Source organism: Contarinia nasturtii, unplaced genomic scaffold, assembly GCF_009176525.2.
Source record: "Contarinia nasturtii isolate CC-2019 unplaced genomic scaffold, AAFC_CNas_1.1 Cnas_scaffold_2864, whole genome shotgun sequence".
In the NCBI taxonomy this organism is placed as follows: Eukaryota; Metazoa; Arthropoda; class Insecta; order Diptera; family Cecidomyiidae; genus Contarinia; species Contarinia nasturtii.
Window position 1 is genome coordinate 25,550 of NW_022200181.1, and position 19,666 is coordinate 45,215.

Sequence of the window (19,666 nt, forward strand, 5' to 3'; positions counted from 1 at the left end):
TTTTTAAGGAGAATGTGAAAGTGTGTCTGTGTTTGTAGCGCAGACAGTTGCGCGATGGAATATTATGCCTATTTCAAATGCATATTCTCCAGTTTTTGTTCAATGACGTTGTTTTCGCGGCCCGTTGCTGGCCTAGGCCCTTATATGTGGTTGAGCTGGAGAATGTGCCCAGTTTGTGTAGATGAATGAACCATTTCGCACGCTGGTTTGTTTACGTTTTATCCCGATGGATGGTGTGAAGACAACACAAACGCACCACATACAACAAACATCGAGAGCGATGAGAGCGAGATTTGCGTCAGCATCCGTGTAACGCGAGAATTTTTCATGTCAAGGACAATCCAAAACATCAAGTATATGAAAATCTCGAATTCGACGCAAATGTCAGTCTTGCTTGGGAATTCATATCGTTTGTGCTCTGTGTATGGCTGGTCCCATTTATTTTAAATAGAAATATTTTTTTTTTGCTGCAGAGAAATTAGTTCAAATCATATAAAACACATAAATATATATATATTTTTTTTAAAAAAACACACAAATTTATTCAAATTCCAAAATCCGAAATCCATTGTTGTGAAATGTCCACAGATGAAGATAATGATGGTGATTCAGTTTTTCAAAGGAAAATAACAGAAATTCTGTTGTGAAATTTTCCACGAGAAAATAAATAAAAACAAAAGGAAAATAACGGTGACGAAAAAGTATTTTTAGAAAACGGACATTTTTTCCGAGTTATGCAACTCGGTCTTTGAACGACTGAATACTTGTCCAATTAATCCACAGAGTTTTGGGATCAATTTACAGGAAATTCATTGAAGAAACGACGTACCTGAAAAGACATGTCAAAGGCAGCAAGAAATGGAAAAGACTTCAATTTTCATCAGGAAGTTGAAAAAAGCAGCAAATATCAAGTGAGTTGTGTTTGAAACGATAGCAAAAAAAATATACGGTTCAATTATAGTTCAAGTGATATAAATTGAAAATTAAGAAAATAAAAATAGCAAAATTCCAATGGAATATGGAAATAATTGTGACTATTTTATTGATTGGAAAAAAAAAAAAAAAAAAAAAAACAGGGAATAAAACATCGAATGGGTGAGAGTCAGGACTCATTTTTGACACAAGAAACAATGACGACGGAAAAAGGTGCGCAAAAAAAATGTTGTCAGTGGAATCAAAAAACGATGACGATAACCATAACCGTATGCATTGCGTTGGTGTTGTCTTTGGTGGTGCTAATCATACGTTTTCATGCAAATGTTCGTCCCGATGAAAAATATGCGTCGGTTGGAACAATTCCATTCCCGGCCATCACGATATGCCCGGGAATAAGAAGTGGCTATCCGAAAAATAATTTCAATCGCACATTATTTCTCATGCAAACTGAAGCACAGCCCAAATTACGACCAAGAAAGTATGAAGGTCATTTATTGTATTACAAACACTACATGCAATATTCAATTTTTATGACCTGGATTTATTTTACAGGAAAATTGCATTGGAAACGCTATTTCAACTATGCGACTGGGATATCTTTCGACGGGTACGGAATTGGGACATACTCGAGCGCTTCGTTGATGAAGACGATCAAATTGAAGCTTTTAATTCGATTGCATGCGATATCGATGAAAATGCAAAATTTTGTGCTTGGCATCGACGCACCTCATGCGATGAATATTTTCGACCAATTATCACCGACGAGGGACGATGTTACACATTTGTAAAAATAACATTTTTTTTTTCTGAATACATAATTTTTGTTTGCCATTTTTTTGCTTGCCGTGAATTTTTCATGATAAAAAAAAATGTTGTACATTGTTTTCTTTTTCATCCAACATTTTTCAGAATCTTCTAAATTCCTACGAAATATTCACACAAAGGTTAGTTTTGCTATTGAAGAATAAATATTTGCATTGTTTTGATTATTTGCTATTATTGGGAAACATTTACAACAAATTCTTGCAAATAATAATAATCATTATTTTTTTGTGTGAATTTGTATGAAAAGTGTTGTCATGGAGAAAACTCGCCTCCATTTGACGTTTGTATTGATTCGTTCGCTCAAGGTCAAAGCGTGAAAACTAGAGAATTCCCCTTCATTTCAAAAAAAAGGGGAGGATAAAAATCCCGCGACTCTGTTTATCTCAATAAAAAATATGTTGCTCATGTTTTGAAAAAGATTTTTTGTATAATCGAATTTGTTTGGCTCTTTTAGTATGTCGTTCCCGCTGATTCGCAATTGGAAAAACAGTTTGAATGCAACGCATTGGAATCGAGAAATTGGTTATACTGATACTGAAACGGCTTCTGAACATTATCCATTCCGTGTTTTCGATACGGACTCAAAAATCTATCCGTATCGTGTGTCTGGTGCGGGACCCGATAATGCATTGAACATCTCAATTTATTTTCCACGAGATGAATTGGATCCTCTATGTAATCGGTCGGCACGAGACATAAAATTTTATCTGCATTCGCCCGATGAATTGCCAGAACGAGAGCATTATTTCCATATCCCAATTGGCAAACGAGTTTCAGTATCGGTTAAGCCAAACATCATTGTTACATCGAACGATTTACGAAGCTTTAGCCCATGGCGACGACAATGTTATTTCAATGACGAACGCAAACTTCGATTCTTCAAAATTTACACACAGCGTCACTGTGAAATTGAGTGTTTAGCCAATTTTACTAAAACCAGATGCGGATGTGTCAAATTCAGCATGCCAAGTAAGTTACGCGAAATTTTTTTGTATTTTCAAAGAAAAACTACGGAATGCAAACAAAAATAAAATTTCAAATACATCGTAAACTATTCACATTTACAGGAGATAACAGTACAAGAATATGCGGTGTAGCAAAAATGCGTTGCTACCATGATGCCGAATGGAGATTAGCTGACAATTTTGGTTGGCAATCGTCTTACTTGAAAAAGTGCAATTGTCTTCCTGCATGCGCTTCGATTAAATACAATGTCGAAATCAAAGCGAAAGGTTTGAAAGTAAATAAAAATTTAATTAAAGGTAAACTCGGTTTTCAGACTCCAAGGTAATTTTATCAATATTGACGTATTACAGATTTCACTTAAGATCGATACGAACTGATTTATGCATTTTCTTTTTATTGGTTTCCGATCCGAAAGGCGTGAAGATGAAGAAAGGAGTCAACTATTAATATCATTCAAGGATGAAAAGTTTATACCGAACGTTCGAATACAGTTCACGGTGTTAGATTTTTTGAAAAGCTTTTATGTGGTCTTTTTCGTTATATTGGCCATTATTCTGGTGGTAGTTTTCGAGGCAATATTGTATTGTATTTTCCGTTTGGGTCGAGCCTTTGGGGGAGGACGTAAACCACAAACGTAATTTTTTTTTTATTATACTTACGAAAACTTACTTTCTACTTCTTCACGTGATACGCAAATATTTGTGTTTGACATTTACAGTCGTGAAGGTAATGACAGATATGTTCCCGAAACCGTATCAAAAGCAGTCAGCCGAGGAAGTGATTATGATATAAGCGGTGACAACGATGTAAGCACATGAATTATTTTCTTTTAAAAATATTTATTTTCAAATTCAAACAAAAATTTCAACTATTACTTCAAAGGATGAACGTCGCGGAAAGAAAGAACGATGCCAATGGTGTGGTAATCATATAAAAACAACAATTATCTTAGGCGGTTTGTTTATTTTATGCTTGGCATCCGGTTTGTTAACCCACCTCTTTTTCTATTGGTCCAAATACTTGGTAAAAGTTCGACCAGATGACAAAGTGATGTCTATTGGCGCAATTCCATTCCCGGCTGTGTACGTATTCATTTCTATTTGACCAATTTTTCAAAGCTAATTATATGCTTCAATATATGCCATAGGACCATTTGCCCAGGAACCAGAGCCGGCTATCCACCACTCAATTTCACACATCTACTTCGTTTGATGCAAGTTTATCGCGAGCCACAACTTAAACTGGACGAGTACGTGCAATTTATGATCCAATCTTATTTTATATCTCTTTTAGAAAAACAATTCGCTCAAAAACGATTTCGGTTGTTTTCTTTTTTATAATTCAGAAAATATGCCATGGAAACGTTATTCCAAATTTATCCCGAAGATATTGTTGGATCGGTACGAAGTCCCGAATTTCTGGAGCGATTCAGTCGCGAAGAATATCAATTTGGAATTTTTGGTTTGATTTCAAACCGAATTACCGAATATACGAAAGGATGTAAATGGCTCAACGATAAAATTGCATGCAATGCCAATTTCCGACCTATCATTACGGAAGAGGGAAAATGTTTCTCATTTGTAATATTTACTAAACAAACATTTTACGCTTAATGCAATTTTGTTTTATGTAATTTTGTTTTTTTTTTGTCTACTTTTAGAATCTATTGAGTTCATACGAGATATTTACACAACAGTGAGTTTGTTTACCAAATATCCAAAAAAGTTCTTTGGATTTTATCCAAATATGTCATGTGAAATGCATAAATCATTGTTTTTTTTTTTTAATTTGTAGCATGGCATCGCCACTTGTACGACGTGCCAGTCGTGAAGATGATTACGACGAAAATGATCGAGACCCAGAAGCATATCCATACCGGGTTTTACGCAAAGGACAAAACAATGGATTGGCCATTTCCATTTTCTTTGATAAAGATCAATTGGATATATTCTCACGACGTTGGGTACAAGAGCCAAAATTCATACTTCATTCACCCGATGAAATGCCACGCACAACAAACTTCTTCCGCATCCCAATGGGAAAGGATGTTAAAGTTTTAGTCAAACCACAAATGATCACCACATCGGAAAAATTACGCAATTTCAATCCGAAACGGAGACAATGCACTTACGATTCGGAACGGAAATTGCGCTATTTCAAAACATACACTCAACATCACTGCGACATGGAATGCGCCGCCAATTTCACATACTGGCGTTGTGGATGCGTTAAATTCAACTTGCCAAGTAAGTTGTATATTTTATTCACATTGGAAAGTAATCTTATGCATGGAAATGAATTAAAATGATTTTTCGATTCAACAGGAGGTGAAGAGATGAGCATTTGTGGTGCTGGCAGAATGCAATGCTATCGCGATGCTGAAGCCGAATTGCTCAGAAGAAGTACAATGGAAGAATGCAATTGTCTACCAGCTTGTACATCTACTGATTATAAGGTGGAGATATCTGAACGAGAATTTGATGAATTCAATAGAATTAATGCAGATTTGAATTACCAAAGGTGAATTGTCCATCACTTATTTGTTATTGAAGGCAATGACTAGGTCATATTAAATATTTGCTTTATTTTTTTTTTTGTAGACGCGACGAGAGCAAAGTCAGCCGTGTTACAATTTACTTCAAAGATGATCTATTTAAAACATTGAGACGCGAGGAGGCGTTTTATACGGCCGAATTTTTGATTGAATTTGGTGGTTTGCATATTTTGGCATTGGGTGTTATTCTTCTATTGTTCATGTGGTGGATTGTGCATTTGGTTGAGCGTAAGCAACGAAACGTCAATTAAAGTAACCAACGAGAACGAGAAGGTCGTACATATATGTATAGGCGATGCAAATGAATGGATGATATAGACGGACGCAAATGGATCATTCAAATGATGTGTTATATTATTTGAACGCGCGCTGTTCCTTGTCTACATTTAGAATCTACATCAGCCTTCTCAGTAGATGATTTGAACTCTCACTTGAATTCCATTTGAAATTTTAAAGCCATTAAATAGAAATTAAAAATTATTAAAACACAAAACCACCAAAACAAATTGAGGCGTTTTATCTTTGTGGTTTTCATATGAGATATCATATAGAAACCACATTTTGAATGTAATTACTTTTTTAAATGTTTTCAAGGTTCTGGTGATATGGTAAGCTTAGCGATTAAAAATGAACCATAGATTATTTGTTCCATTTGGTTTTGGATGCATTATCTAACAGAATAGCTTCGTTTGAGCTGGTGAATGAGATAAATAACAGAAAAAGTTTTTTTGCCATGCACACAATAAGTTTATTATATTTTTTGTCACGCAGGACCTAAAAATACATACAGTGCCGTCAGAAAGTTTAAGACTAAGCAAAAAAATGTCATACAATTTCATACAAATTGACGATTTTTTGGAGAAATATTTAATATATTTCGGAAATAGCTAGACCCATAATTTTTTGTACACTTATTATTTTATTTATGGAGAGTAAACTAGTGAAGTTTTACCAAAAAATATCTACGCGTTTAAAAAATATCCGATGTTTGCACTTTCAAGTGTGAAAAAGGATTATTTTTCATACAAAATTTGTCATTTTTCACACTTGAAAGTGCAAACCTCGGATATTTTTTAAACGCGTAGATATTTTTTGGCAAAACTTCACTAGTTTACTCTCCGTGAATAAAATAATAAGTGTACAAAAAATTATGGGTCTAGCTATTTTCGAAATATATTAAATATTGCTCCAAAAAATCGTCAATTTGTATGAAATTGTATGAAAAAAATGAGCTTGGTCTCAAATTTTCTGACGGCACTGTATATTAATACACAAATTTGTAAAATGTTCAAATTCAAATCATCAATTCTATAAGACGTCGTCGTTCATTAGTGCAAATGTTGATGTCGACGATGAAATTCCATGTTGGTTCTGATGAGGTCCATTATTTTCAAGTGAAATTTTGGCCAGTTTCTCTCTAATTTGTACGACAACTTTTGATTTTACCACCAAATATACGCAACACATTGCGCACAAAAATAACATCGAATATTTCATAATGTTCGAGTCTTCGTACCTAGAGTTGATCAGAAGAAAAGAATGGAAAAAATGGAAATTAATCAATAGGTAATGGAACAGAGTAAGTATGCCTTGCTTCGTACTTTACGATAGTATGCGGATGCATTGAATGTGTCATAATAATGTTGTTTTTGCTTTTTGTTGATGTGTCATTTGAAGCGACTATGCAATCAATACCTTTAACATTTGTTTGATTTGACGGATTTTCAATCAGATTGAGGTGCTTCCAATAATTCAAAAAACTTACCACATATTTACATGGCAATTGATTTTTGGATATCGCTAAAGTGGTTAAAATTGGGAAAACTGATGGTATGATGGTGTTTATTTCGTGTAAATTGTTACCTTCCAAAAACAAATCACGTAACTGACGAAAATTTCCGGCGAATAAAGTAAAATCGATACTTTCCAAGTAATTATAAGAGAGATCTAGCGTTTGTAGTTTCGTCTGATGATAAAATGTCGAAAATTCAAAATTCGATAGATTTGTTCGGCTTAAATTTAGATATTGCAAATTGTTGAATTTTTGAAATGTCATTACATCGATTTTTCCAATGTAATTTTGTGACAAGTCAAGCCATAAAATTGATGATGTAATTGATTCTAGAATATCTGCCATATTTTTGAGTTGAGTGTTTGCAATCCCTAATGACTTTAAGCTCTGTAATGGCTTAAATAATGACGTACAATTTACACTTTTCAAATTGTTCCCGGAAAGAAGAAGACTCGTTATTTTTGTTTGATGTACGAATGTGTTTGGTCCAAAGTTTTTCAAAGTCGAACTCATTAAATTGAGATTCTTCAAATCATAGAATTTACTAAAAAGATTACAGTCCACTTCGGTTGTATTCGTTGCGAATAAATCCAATGTTTGCAAAGACGATGGAAGTATTTCAAATATTTCCGCCTCGTTTTTAATTCCATATCCTAACGACATACAAAATTGTTCTAAACTGTTCAGATGCTCTTTTTTGCAATGTAATTCATGAACTTTTGATAAGCGTATGTCAACTTCACCGGATACACTTTTTGAAGCATACATTGAGCAATTCGTGCAACTAAGATCCAATACTGAAAGTCCGTTCATTGTCACATCAAACGTTATCAATTTTTTCAACGGTACAAATACATTGCAACTAAGCATGTTTAATGGATTATTACCCAGCAGTAGTGTTTCCAAATCCACGTTTGATACAAATGTGTTTGCATTCAAAGAAGAAATTTTGTTAAAGCTCAAGTCCAGAATTCTTAGCTTTGTCACACCAATAAATGTGATTTCGTCTACAATGGTCAATTCATTATGTGAAATGTTCATTATTGATAGCTTTGTCTTTTGATTTATAACTGCTCCTCGAATATAGTTAATATTATTATATGAGGCATCAAGTTCTGTTAAATCCGGCATATTTTGGAAAATCCACAAGAACAATGAACCCAAATCATTATTTGATATATTCAGTTTCGTTAAATTTTTAAATTGATAACTTGAATACTGCAGGGATGTGCTAATAGACGAAAAGTCCAATTCGCAAACATTTTCGAACTGTAAAGCGTCATCAATGTCACATAAAAATGATCCCTTTATTACTTTGATCTTTTGTTTGTTTTCTTTTTTTAAAGCACTTTTAAATAAATCGTAGTAGCAACCATTTTGTGGATAAATTGCGTCGAAATCACTGGGTGTTCTGTATAATTCACGTATGTTACTTTGATGCATAAATAGCGGTGGCGCGTGTCTTACTATGAATCCGCATGTTATTTGCACAGACTCAGTATTGTTGTTCAAATACGTACAATTGCTAACCATTGCAAACGAAATGTTCACTAAATTCAATAAAGACAAAAGCAAACGAACAAAAGTTATTCGAATAGTCATTTTACAGCTTTATTTTTACTTCGAAACTAATTTTAATGCAAGTGTTCGGTCCTTTTATATAAAATGCATTCTTATTGCATCATATCTCATCCTGTTGGAATTAAGTACAATAATTTTTATCTTCTTTTATAAGCATGTATCATGCTACATAAGTTTGATGAACTACGACAGTAACACGAGGCATGGAACATTAGGGTGGCCCAAAAAAAATCGATTGGAAAATACACTTTTTCTTGAAATGTTCAAACAGAAATCTCAAAAATGTGTGTTTTGCATTATAATGATGTGAAACTTCACTTCTCTCGATTAATGAATTTGAAGCAATTTTAAAGTCAAGAAAAAGTATATTTACACTCTCAAAAATACGTAGTGGGGAACTCCCACTTTTGGTACGAGAAAACCGACTATGATGTTAGTTTCATAATGCAACAAATTTTTGATACACTTTTCAAACAAAAATCTGAAAAAATCACAAAAAATGTGGATTTTGTATGGAAGATATACCTGTATGAAAACGCAATGACGTGAAACTTTGCACAGCTTATTTTTCCATAAAAAAATGATATTCTGAGAGTTTGGAGAAATTTGAATCAAAACTAGCCACATTTTTGCTAAATTTTCGTTTTTTAAAGAAAATTGTATGGGAGGTACCCTTGTTTTTTGTTCAAATGTCTTCAAACTCTCAGAATGTTATTTTGTTGTGAAAATAATAGCCTGTGCAAAGTTTCACGTCATTACGATGTCATACAGGCTTAGCTTCCATACAAAAGTTCATATTTTTGGTGATTTTTTCACATTTTTGTATGAAAAATGTGTTAACCATTGATCGTATCGCAAAAATAACGCCAGATTCGGTTTTCTCGCACCAAAAAACTCCCCACTACGTACACCAAAATGGGTCCATCGAGGTTCCGCCATTATTTGCAGTGACGGCATCTGCAAATAAAAAAATAGCTTATTTACAGATCATAGTATCTGTATTTAAAACATTTCTTTATTTACAGTCACGACTGCAAATAAGCTATTTTGTTATTTACAGTCACCACTTTTGCCATTGAGAGATCGAATGATCTCTCAATGGCATTTCATTATTTAAAAAATATATATTTTCGTGGGATTCGGAAGTGACAATGTGAACGATGCATAAAAAAAAGTCGCATCTTGGCCGAACACTTTTGTTTCAAACCTTCAATGTACACTCTCTTGCTCGAGAGACACCGTTATTCAGATAAGATGTTAGTGGTCACCGTTTGATCTAATAATTTACTTGAACCTACAGAAAAAACGCAGAATTCCTGTTTTTCGTATTCACTCAACGCCTTTTTAAAGTCAGAAAACGAATTGAGTTCCGTACCAACATTGAACGTCATCATGACAAACTAAATTGAAATATTTGTGCACTAAAAGAAAAACTGAATAACGGTGTCTCTCATTCGATCTCTCAATGGCAAAAGTGGTGACTGTAAATAACAAAATAGCTTATTTGCAGTCGTGACTGTAAATAAAGAAATGTTTTAAATACAGATACTATGATCTGTAAATAAGCTATTTTTTTATTTGTAGATGCCGTCACTGCAAATAATGGCGGCCCCATCGAGGTATCTTCCCAATGAATTCGTAGCGCCCTGGTTTCCTACTTGAACAAACCAATGGTCCATATCGTGTTTTTAGGCCTCAAATATGCTAAAACCGGCCTGGAATGTTAAAAATTAAATACTTGTTTTTTGGGCCACCCTAATGGAACATGGAAACATCATTTGTCCAATGTGATTTGAAATATGATTGGGTTTGAATAAAAACTCGACTTGAAATAAAAATCTATAAAAGTGGAACGAAGTATTTTTTGTTGCGATCCTATCCATATTGGAATGTCCGAGGATGAATGTGAGACTTCTCCTGAGATTTTATTGAAATATAACTAGTAAAGTCAACACTCTTTTTATGGGGGTGTAACATTGCAATAAACTTTGAGTAGAGAGCATCCCTTGTAAAAAAAAAAATGACTGACTATAAATTAAGTCAATTTTAATCACTTTTATTCGGTTAAAATTACCAATAGATGATTGAAATCGAATATAGCTAGGGGTTTTCATGTAAGATTTTGTTTCACGAATTCGACGAATAAACAACAGTATAACAAATAATACAAATTTTTACAAATCATGCAAATCTTTACCGATTTCACTATTTTGTGCCAAAAATCCACCGATATTCGCCGATATGCGAAGTGTCTTTGTTCTGGAAGTGGGCTTTGGTGGATCCTCAGGATCGTTCAGAACCGCTCCCAGGTCTGGAAGTGGACCCTCAGGATGGGTCAGGGCATTGTCAAACCATGGTCTGGTCGATCCAGAGGATCCACCAAAAACCACTTCCAGAACTGGGAGCGGTTCTGATGATCCTGTGGATCCACCAAAACCCACTTCCAGAACAATTAAGTATCAAAAAATACCCGAATATTAACGATATTTTACAGATATGCCGATATTTCACCGATCTGCCGATATTTCACCGATATGCCAATACGCAACGATAATACGCAAATATTATCCAATAAAAATACATGCAAACCCCTAGGAATATAGTCGGTTATGTTTCAGAGTCAACTAAAACTGATTATAGTCAACAAACACAAAAGTCAATTTCATATACTTGTAGTTAACCGTAGTTAGCTGTGATCACAATCGACATTTCTCAACTCAAATTACACGAAGACGCATATATTCACTTATAGTTAACTTTAGCTGGCTGAAATATCAGCCATTTTTGTCGACTATGAAGTCGAAATATTTCCACAAGGGATATCAAATAAAAAAAACACTGTGTTTCACATTTATAGATTTTTATTTCAATTCGGGTTTTTATTCTAGCATATGCATTTGTGATACAATGTAAAATAAATTATAACTCATTACGATGTGTTACAATTTATCTGTAAGTCATTGAAAAATGTACACGTGCCCGTTCATAGTACATGCCACTTCCATATGATTAGATTCTTCAGGATAGAAATATGAGCTTCAATTGTATAAAATACGTATCATTTTCCCATAATGTGTCATTTTTCCAAAGCAGCATATTTTTTTTCTTTGTACTTCACTAAAAATTACTGTCGCCACATTAGTTGGAAGTAAACAACCTTCTTCTCTTCCGTTTTTCTACATATTACACTTATGTGGATCGGAACATCTGCTATATGCTACTAAAAGATGTGATGATAAAAGCACTGTGCATAACTTGAAATTACATATACATAAAATCTGTAAGCATAACGCTAGAAGGATGAGGACGTGCGCTATCAATAATGCTTCGCCAGATCTTTTCACTAGTTTGTCAGACAAATAACAATAGCAATCAAAAGCGTGCTAACAAAGCATCACCCCCCCCCCCCTGGGGAAAAAATCAAAATTCTGCTCAGATAGAAATTTTTTATTTTTTATCCTCAACATACCCCCCAAAGGGTTTTTAGAAATTTTCACTCCTTCATAGTGAGCCTGATATATGAGACACCCTGTATATAAAAAAACTATTATACTATCGAAAAAGAAATTTTGTTATGAACGGTGAGAGCGATTCTAACAGAGAATTCTTAGGCAAGCTAAGATAATTTCTGATATTAAAAAAACGATACATTTTTTATATAAATAAAACTTAAAATTATTTTTGCGGAGCGAATTTCGTGAAAATTTGTCACAAGGGGCTATCCACCAAACTAGAAAAGTAGAAAACTACTGGTAACAACTAGCTTCAAAATCGTTTTCGATTTGTTTGGTTGTACCACGTATAACTTAAGGTTCAAGCTATCAATGTGAACACTTTTTTCGGATTCTTAGAGGCAATCTGCAAATAACATATCAGACAATATATTGAACTAACTGGTCAGTTGAGCTGACAGAACGTTAGCCAGCTAAATGGGCTAAGACAATAGAAATTATTGTTATAATGAACAATCACTTCTATTAAAACAAGAGAAGTGATTCATCATTAAAACAATAACGTCTATTGTTTTAGACCATTTAGCTAGCTAACGTTCTGTCAGCTCAATGACCAGTTAGTTCAATATGTTGTCTGTAACATATTTATCTTTTTGAAAGTTTCGATCGGGAAAATTCTTTTGATACAACATATCCTGAGGAATTATGGGAATGCAGAGTTCAAATGATCTTTACATTGAAACTCGAACTAAAAACGTGGGGCAGAAACGAGTGAGACTGAAAAATGTTCTACTTCTTCAAAAGATGTATAGGGGTAATGGGGGCAAAGTGATACACGGGGTAAACTGATACACCTCGAAAATTTCAAAGACCGCAACGCAAAATTTCAAACTTTCGTTGTATTCAAATCCGTATTCAATAGGCAAACACTTTGCAAAGACACATTCAGTACGTCAGACCAACGAGAGTCGTCGTACAGTCAATTTTGTGTTTTCGGCACACGCTGGTACCATTTTTTCACACTTTAGAATTTCGATTTTTTTTAATTTTTTCACATATGGCGGAATTAAGGTGAATATTATTTGTTGTTATTAAGTGTTTTGGATTTTATCCACACGTTGTTGAAAAAATTTGATCGAAAGTGGAAAACATGCTTGGGGGGCAAAGTGATACACTTTGTTGGGAGCAAAGTGATACAGCGATATTGATTGCAGTTTTTACTATTTCTAAAATATTTCAATTGGATTTTTTCGTATTTTATGTATTTTCTTAGTACTTGTATAAGATTTCTATGCATTCTTTTTTAAATTTTGTTGATTTTTAAACAAAATTCGAGGATCAATACGTGTTTGCACTATGTTTTTTTTTTAAAACATTTTATCAAATAATTCAAGTTCGTAAATGAATAAATTGGTTCAATTTTTGCTTCATATTAAAATTGAGAAACGAAAAAGTATTCAGGGACTCAACCGATCAAGATGAATTCACGTGTATATTTTCTACTAATCATCAGCTTTACAATGATTGTAAGTGAAAGTAGTTTTCATTGTTAAACGATTAAACAAAAAAAAAAAACAATAAATATTGTCTCTCAGGGTGAAATAACATCAATGAACCTCATAAAAAATGCCATTTTGCATTTATTTTCCAATGGAGCTCCGGATTACACTGTTTTAAGGAATCTTAATTTAAAGCTTTTAAATAATGGGGAACTTGGTGAAACTGTTAGTGCGCTCGTATGGAAAGGTACACTACCAAAATTATACGTGCAACGTGAAAAAATCAATTTTCAATATCTTTGCAACATTTAGTTAAAATTGAGTTTGGTGAATTGAAGATACATAAAAATTTAACCTATCGAAGGTTGAAACCCAAAAAGTTTTTCGGCCTACGGCCAATTTTTGGCCGTTATAAAATGGCGGCCAAAATTCAAATTTTTAGTGGGCCATCCATTTAAAAATAAAATGAAGCAGTTTTGAAGTCCTCAAAAAGTACATGCACAAAATCATCGTACAGTTAATTTGAAATTTTTCAGTATAGGCACCCCTCGCCCTTCAGATAAGGCTGGTATGGCCAAATCAATTAATTTCATAGTAATATCGTTTATGAAGGCAAAATTGTTACCTACACTTAATGTACACTTTTTTAAGGCCATAATACATTACATAAAATGTTGGATTTAGAAAATGGCTACCCCAGACGAAATAATGAGTATGGCCAAGAAAAGGGGTCGATTTTTTGAAAAAAAAAATTCCAGGTACACTTCGAAACAAAATGTTGTACACTTACCTACACTTTCTCTTCACTTAATTGGAACAATAAATTTTGAAAAAAAAATTATGTAGCAAAATGATGAGTACACAGCCCAGGAATTTATGATAATAAACCAGTTGCTTACAAACTTGTGCGCGATAAAAAATCATTGAATGAGGAAATGAAAGTTTACGAAGCTTTGAACGCAACAAAAAATCTGGATATGGAACCCCCTGAAATCCCAAAAATTTATTATCATGGGCCAATCGTTGGATTCTACAATGTAATTGCAATGACCTTGTTTGATGGAACCCTCCTCGATCGTTACATGGCACAGGAAGGAAAATTATCGGATTTTAGTATTTTATCGATATTTAAGCAGGCGGTCTGTGAAATTTTAATATAAATTACCCAAATTTTTACTTAAACCAAACACAATCTTTAAATTTTAGGTCGAAGCATTACAATTTCTTCACATCAACAAGGTATTACATAATGATATCAAACCAGAAAATATGTTTCTTCGTGGTTCAGAAGTCTGTTTTGCCGGTAGTAAACACTTTCCGAGAGCTCATGGGTTTAATTAAATTAACTTAAATATCATTCAGATTTTAATCTATCCACATTAAACGGTTATGAGGAATGCCCATGTTCAGCAATGTTCGCATCAGCGTCGTACTATTCCGGTTCTAGATAAACTATTTTTATAAGTGTTTTGCGTTCATTAACATAGATTTTTATATTATACAGGATTGACGACGCCCAATGGATGATTTTGAATCGTTAGTTTGTTCGACGTGGTTCATTGCGGGTGTGCCAAGAAATCGAGCACAGGGACAGTATATTCCATAGGGTTTTATTCTTAATAAATTAAATGAACAAGAACTTCTTGCCAAGAAGCAAGATCTAGAATGCTTGTTAGTGGTAAAAATTTTAATGCAAAATCCTGACCTATTACATTGAAGCGAACTTACTAAACGTTTTGATTTTATAGGGAAAATGTAAACATTTCAAAGATGAAAATTTTCAAAAACTGTTTTGCTTCACAAATATGGAAATGATATCAGAAAAGCAAGAGCCCGACTACAAAAAATCATGACCATTTTAACTGAAGCAATAGCTGAAGTTAGCAAAAAGACGGGTCAAACGCATTCGACACCTGTATTTTTCTTGAACTTGACAAATTTTCACGATTTTTTTTTTCGAAAAAATAACTTTGGTCTTATGAAGCAGATGTTTTATTTATAAAAATTTGTATCAATGCCATAAATAATCTTAATTTGCTTATGAATTTCTGTTAGAATCGCTCTCTCCATTCACAGCAAAATTTTGTTTTCGTTAACATCTTTTTTAGGCTTAGTACTCAAAATTTCGCGACCTCGGTTTTTTTATCAATACCCCTAATCATCTGTACAATTAATGAAAGCTCAATGTTTTTTAATGCATCTTTGCTATTTTTTCCTTGAGTTTCACTAAAAATTTCTATCGCTATATTAGTTGGTGTAAGTCAGATATCCTCTCTTAAATCATCCGACCTAGATTTCTATTTAATATCAAAATATTATTTGCTGATCAAAATATACATTGTATTTAGTAACAACAATGTAACGTAATACGTCTCACATCCTTTATCATCCTTTGTTCCGATAACTCAAGTGTTCATACACGCAAATTTCAACGGTTTAATTGCTAATTCAATTTATTCTGAACAAGCAAATGATCCAATGTATTGTATAATGAAATGTGTTTGGCTGTAATCAGTAAATTATGTGATATTTGCTATCAATTGAGTGTTGCATGGCGCAATTGTCAATACAAGTCGCATTTACAAATGGAACAAAGTGCAAAATAGTTGAACGATTTATATTCATCACATAAACAGAATACTTATTGAATGTTTTTAAAAAAGTACTAAGCATGATTTGAAAATTGCATTTTTAAATTAGTAACCACTCAAAAAAAAATATTGAAAGTCTGTTGATTGTTTATAATTTTTTTACGAAAATGACGATTTCATGTGAAATTCTATTTGAAAAAAATTCAAAAGCAGTGTTTTATGCAGGTCGATCATTATACGGATCGATTCGTTTAACATTGACAAATGATGAAAATATTCGTGGGATTTTTGTTAAAATTAACGGTGCCGCAATAACAATATGTAAAGCGGAAAATTTTGGTGAAGATTTTCTAAAGGATCGCATCGAGATTATTGGTGAATCACGATTGGCGACTGGTGCGCATGAATTTCCATTTCAATTTGAAATTCCAGCACGCATACCGAGCTCCTTTCAGGGAGAATATGGATTCATACGTTACACCATAACAATATCAGTCGTACTACCAAAATTATCGACGAAAGAATTTGAAAAACGAATATTCATTCTTAGGTTGACCGATTTAAAAGATCCGGATTTGCAGGTAATTAACAAAAAATCCTTTTTTTGTTGGAACACAATTGGAGAGATTTAGAAAAAAAAACTTTTATTATCCAGAAACAAGTAACTGTGTCCGGAAGTTTTAACCCGTACTTTGTATGCACTTGTTTGCCATGGTTTCCGCTGAAAATTGATGCATCTGTAGATCACACAGCCTACGCACCAGGCTCAAATATTGAACTTGAGATAAATGTTACAAACAGAAGCTTCTGTCAAATACGTGGATTCCTTGCACAATTGATCAAGGTGAAACTGAGCACCGAATTTATTGGGTCACACATTTTTCAACTTGATTTCTTTTTTAGGAAGTGACTTATGTTCCAGTGCTTCAATCAGTGGAAATATTAAAAGAAGTTAAGTTGCGTGGTTGCCTTCAAAATCACAAATATACCGTTTGTTTTGGATGTTACGTTGAAGTTCCACCAACATCTGCCACCGATTTAGTTAGTAAAGTCATCAAAATTCGACATTTCATACGAGTATGGATTTTGACTATTCTTTACGACGGAACAACTCATTTTATTCACAATTTTCTTTTATATCATACAGATAACTGCTGTAATGAAGAAAAAATGTAGGCCCGTGATTGAAATTCCAGTAACAATAGTGAACGTAAATGGACGTAACTCAAAGAAATCAGAATTGGGACGGAAATGAATGACAAACATGCTTTCAAATTGACATGTTCTTAGTTGAATTGATAAGCGAGTAAAAAAACGTATACAATTGTTATCAACACTCATACAAAATAAATATTATTTTTTTAAATGTTTGATTTTAAGGTCAGCACCTAAACATCACAGTGGTCATTTGTTGTTGTTGATAGTGTTACAACCATTTAAAAATATTCGTTGAACTGTTTCTGTATTTAATATAAATATTTAAGTGTGCACACTGTGTATAACTGTATATGAATTGATTGTAAATCATAATGAAAAAATGTGGTGAAAATACACGCACGAATTTAAGAAATTCTCCGATAGACGTGGACTAAAAAGTTGCGATTAACATTGTTTTCCTTAATTTTCAAACCACGTTGTATTTTAATTAGTTTTAATTTAAATTGGTGACACATTCTGTTGAACATTCGAAAGAGCAGCGATTACAATTGGTAATTCTAGTGCTGGCTTATAATTTCGGCCCATTACGGCAATTATCTACAAATTAGAAATAAAAATGTTTTTGAATATATACAGTTATACACACGTGTGCACACTGCAAACATACTTTAATAAAATGACGAACTTTGATAATCATACTGGAACAGTCAGACGGAGACGTTTGAGGGACTTTTATTTGACATCCTAGACAAATAGGATATTTTTGATTTTGATTGCAGCCACGCATTCCTGTCTCACCCAACACTATAATTGATTTCCGTTTACGCGTTTGATCATATGAAAAATAAACGACCTCCTGTGAGGTGAAAAAAAGTTCAATTTACATTTCAAGTTTTAAAAAAATCAAAGGAAAATATCAATTACCTTGATTAGCTGTATAATGAAATTCCGTACCTTGCGAAAACTTGTGTTCGTCACATTCACTCCCACATCTATGACTGTTCCACAAGCATATATGCCAAGCTCCACGTGAGCATCGATTTTCACCGGAAACCAAGGCAAACATGACAGAATAAAATACGGATTGAAACCATCACACACCGATACTTTTCTCTGAAAAAAGTAAAAATAAAAATATTTCCGTTATTAAAAACGGCAGGCACAACGCAATGACCAATATTATTTCAAATTTGTTTGGATCGAATTGTTGTAAGTGTAGAAAAATCGCAACTACCTTTAGATCTGGGTCATTGACATCAATCATTCGACGAATTGTAACTCGTTCATTTAATTCTTTGATTTCCTGAAATGGAATATCCATTAAAACCGTAACGTTATATCGAATGAAACTAAATTCGTCTTCTGATTCAAACGATGATGGGAGTTTTGTTGGTAGTGGCAATTGGAATGGAAATTTATACTTTCGAGCAATCAAATGGGATTCACCTGAATCAATTTAATAATAACGAATGCAATCGATTCAATAGAATTTTTTCATGTTACATGGTAGATGTATTTGAAATTACCTAGAATACATGTTTGATAATTCAAACAATCTTCTGTGTATCGTTGAATAGTTTGGCCAATTTTCCAGCTTGCTAATGCAATTCCATTGAGTTTGATATGAATACCGTGAATATCTTGATGATTTTTCAACTCTAAATGCACGTAACCACATAACGGTCGGCCTGAATAAAATACTTTCAATGGATTTCGTTCAAAAACGATTTCACACAATATTGTCATTATTTTAATATGTAGCTTCACTAAATAATATTTAACTTAATCAACTCAAAAATTGTGTAATCTATCACACGCTTAATCGAGTTTCAGTTTTGAAGTTTTCAAACAGAATAAGATTTTTCATTGCGACTGCAATTCTTTTTATGTGAATTTAGTTGTGGCAATGAAAAACCTAATTGAACCAAAACCAAAAAAATTATTTGATAGCAAACAATTGACGATTTTTATTGATGACAAATCAAGTACAAACAGCTGCCTGTGCACAATCGTCTTCACATTTTAATTAAATGTATCGTTCGAGTGAATTCAATTTTTCAAACAAAAATATTAGTTTTCTAACGAATTGAGGAAGTATATTGAGATGTTATTTATTGATTAATTGCCATGAGATCAATTATAAAATGAACTTAGCTGTTCGAATACAAAAAGTTTTGAACATACGCCCTGCGTTTGCCATATAAAAACTTGTTTTTCTGATTGATTGAAAGCCCTATTATAAAAAGTGCAATTTATTAAGTTACACAAAATTGTCATATATGTACATTTTAATGTCATGATATTGTTTTGAT

General features: G+C 33.2%; 4 protein-coding genes across 8 annotated transcripts; 2 read left to right on the forward strand and 2 right to left on the reverse strand.

The window, feature by feature from the left end:
* The first annotated feature begins 457 nt into the window (after nucleotides 1-457).
* Nucleotides 458-5,787, forward strand: LOC116349461. Of its 2 annotated transcripts, none has more exons than XM_031780881.1 (16): nucleotides 458-701; nucleotides 805-911; nucleotides 1,077-1,414; nucleotides 1,489-1,720; nucleotides 1,846-1,880; nucleotides 2,216-2,730; nucleotides 2,829-3,048; nucleotides 3,143-3,361; nucleotides 3,446-3,533; nucleotides 3,610-3,809; nucleotides 3,875-3,976; nucleotides 4,073-4,307; nucleotides 4,388-4,422; nucleotides 4,522-4,973; nucleotides 5,052-5,247; nucleotides 5,328-5,787. In XM_031780881.1, the coding sequence occupies exons 2-16, from the start codon at nucleotides 840-842 to the stop codon at nucleotides 5,530-5,532; spliced, it is 3,144 nt and encodes a 1,047-aa protein (XP_031636741.1). In that variant the 5' UTR covers nucleotides 458-701; nucleotides 805-839; the 3' UTR covers nucleotides 5,533-5,787. The 2 variants fall into 2 exon arrangements, with proteins under 2 accessions (XP_031636741.1, XP_031636742.1); XM_031780882.1 differs by having other exon boundaries at nucleotides 458-690.
* Nucleotides 5,788-6,365: 578 nt separating this feature from the next.
* On the reverse strand, nucleotides 6,366-8,935 carry LOC116349462 (toll-like receptor Tollo). 2 transcript variants are annotated; one of them, XR_004201917.1, is made up of 3 exons: nucleotides 7,047-8,935; nucleotides 6,883-6,976; nucleotides 6,680-6,797 (listed from the first exon to the last, which is right to left on the reverse strand). XR_004201917.1 is itself a non-coding variant. In XM_031780883.1 (2 exons), exons 1-2 carry the CDS (start codon nucleotides 8,673-8,675, stop codon nucleotides 6,590-6,592), a joined length of 2,001 nt encoding a protein of 666 aa, XP_031636743.1. In that variant the 5' UTR covers nucleotides 8,676-8,924; the 3' UTR covers nucleotides 6,366-6,589. The 2 variants fall into 2 exon arrangements, 1 of the variants encoding a protein (XP_031636743.1); XM_031780883.1 differs by having other exon boundaries at nucleotides 6,366-6,797; nucleotides 6,883-8,924.
* A 7,262-nt stretch (nucleotides 8,936-16,197) lies between these two features.
* On the forward strand, nucleotides 16,198-18,052 carry LOC116349454 (arrestin domain-containing protein 1-like). 3 transcript variants are annotated; one of them, XR_004201915.1, is made up of 5 exons: nucleotides 16,198-16,777; nucleotides 16,852-17,040; nucleotides 17,100-17,273; nucleotides 17,344-17,512; nucleotides 17,577-18,052. XR_004201915.1 is itself a non-coding variant. In XM_031780875.1 (4 exons), the coding sequence occupies exons 1-4, from the start codon at nucleotides 16,364-16,366 to the stop codon at nucleotides 17,449-17,451; spliced, it is 885 nt and encodes a 294-aa protein (XP_031636735.1). In that variant the 5' UTR covers nucleotides 16,198-16,363; the 3' UTR covers nucleotides 17,452-18,052. The 3 variants fall into 3 exon arrangements, 1 of the variants encoding a protein (XP_031636735.1); XR_004201916.1 differs by having other exon boundaries at nucleotides 17,344-17,502; XM_031780875.1 differs by having other exon boundaries at nucleotides 17,344-18,052.
* On the reverse strand, nucleotides 17,379-19,108 carry LOC116349453 (arrestin domain-containing protein 1-like). Its single transcript, XM_031780874.1, has 5 exons — nucleotides 18,881-19,108; nucleotides 18,589-18,800; nucleotides 18,279-18,467; nucleotides 18,022-18,210; nucleotides 17,379-17,951 (listed from the first exon to the last, which is right to left on the reverse strand). The coding sequence occupies exons 1-5, from the start codon at nucleotides 19,098-19,100 to the stop codon at nucleotides 17,853-17,855; spliced, it is 909 nt and encodes a 302-aa protein (XP_031636734.1). The 5' UTR covers nucleotides 19,101-19,108; the 3' UTR covers nucleotides 17,379-17,852.
* Between the last annotated feature and the right edge of the window lie 558 nt (nucleotides 19,109-19,666).

What these genes read in the sequence shown, in the direction of transcription:
- LOC116349453 (XM_031780874.1), bottom strand. Translation starts at nt 19,100, where the DNA reads ATGACAATATTGTGTGAAATCGTTTTTGAACGAAATCCATTGAAAGTA. An exon ending in TCAATGACCCAGATCTAAAG is followed by an intron (nt 18,468 to 18,588) that starts GTAGTTGCGATT and finishes TACTTTTTTCAG; the next exon opens with AGAAAAGTATCGGTGTGTGA. An exon ending in TCATTATACAGCTAATCAAG is followed by an intron (nt 18,211 to 18,278) that starts GTAATTGATATT and finishes TTCACCTCACAG; the next exon opens with GAGGTCGTTTATTTTTCATA.
- LOC116349462 (XM_031780883.1), bottom strand. Translation starts at nt 8,675, where the DNA reads ATGACTATTCGAATAACTTTTGTTCGTTTGCTTTTGTCTTTATTGAAT. An exon ending in CATCCGCATACTATCGTAAA is followed by an intron (nt 6,798 to 6,882) that starts GTACGAAGCAAG and finishes GATCAACTCTAG; the next exon opens with GTACGAAGACTCGAACATTA.
- LOC116349461 (XM_031780881.1), top strand. Translation starts at nt 840, where the DNA reads ATGTCAAAGGCAGCAAGAAATGGAAAAGACTTCAATTTTCATCAGGAA. An exon ending in CCCAAATTACGACCAAGAAA is followed by an intron (nt 1,415 to 1,488) that starts GTATGAAGGTCA and finishes TTTATTTTACAG; the next exon opens with GAAAATTGCATTGGAAACGC. An exon ending in TACGAAATATTCACACAAAG is followed by an intron (nt 1,881 to 2,215) that starts GTTAGTTTTGCT and finishes TGGCTCTTTTAG; the next exon opens with TATGTCGTTCCCGCTGATTC.
- LOC116349454 (XM_031780875.1), top strand. Translation starts at nt 16,364, where the DNA reads ATGACGATTTCATGTGAAATTCTATTTGAAAAAAATTCAAAAGCAGTG. An exon ending in TAAAAGATCCGGATTTGCAG is followed by an intron (nt 16,778 to 16,851) that starts GTAATTAACAAA and finishes TTTATTATCCAG; the next exon opens with AAACAAGTAACTGTGTCCGG. An exon ending in AAATTCGACATTTCATACGA is followed by an intron (nt 17,274 to 17,343) that starts GTATGGATTTTG and finishes TATATCATACAG; the next exon opens with ATAACTGCTGTAATGAAGAA.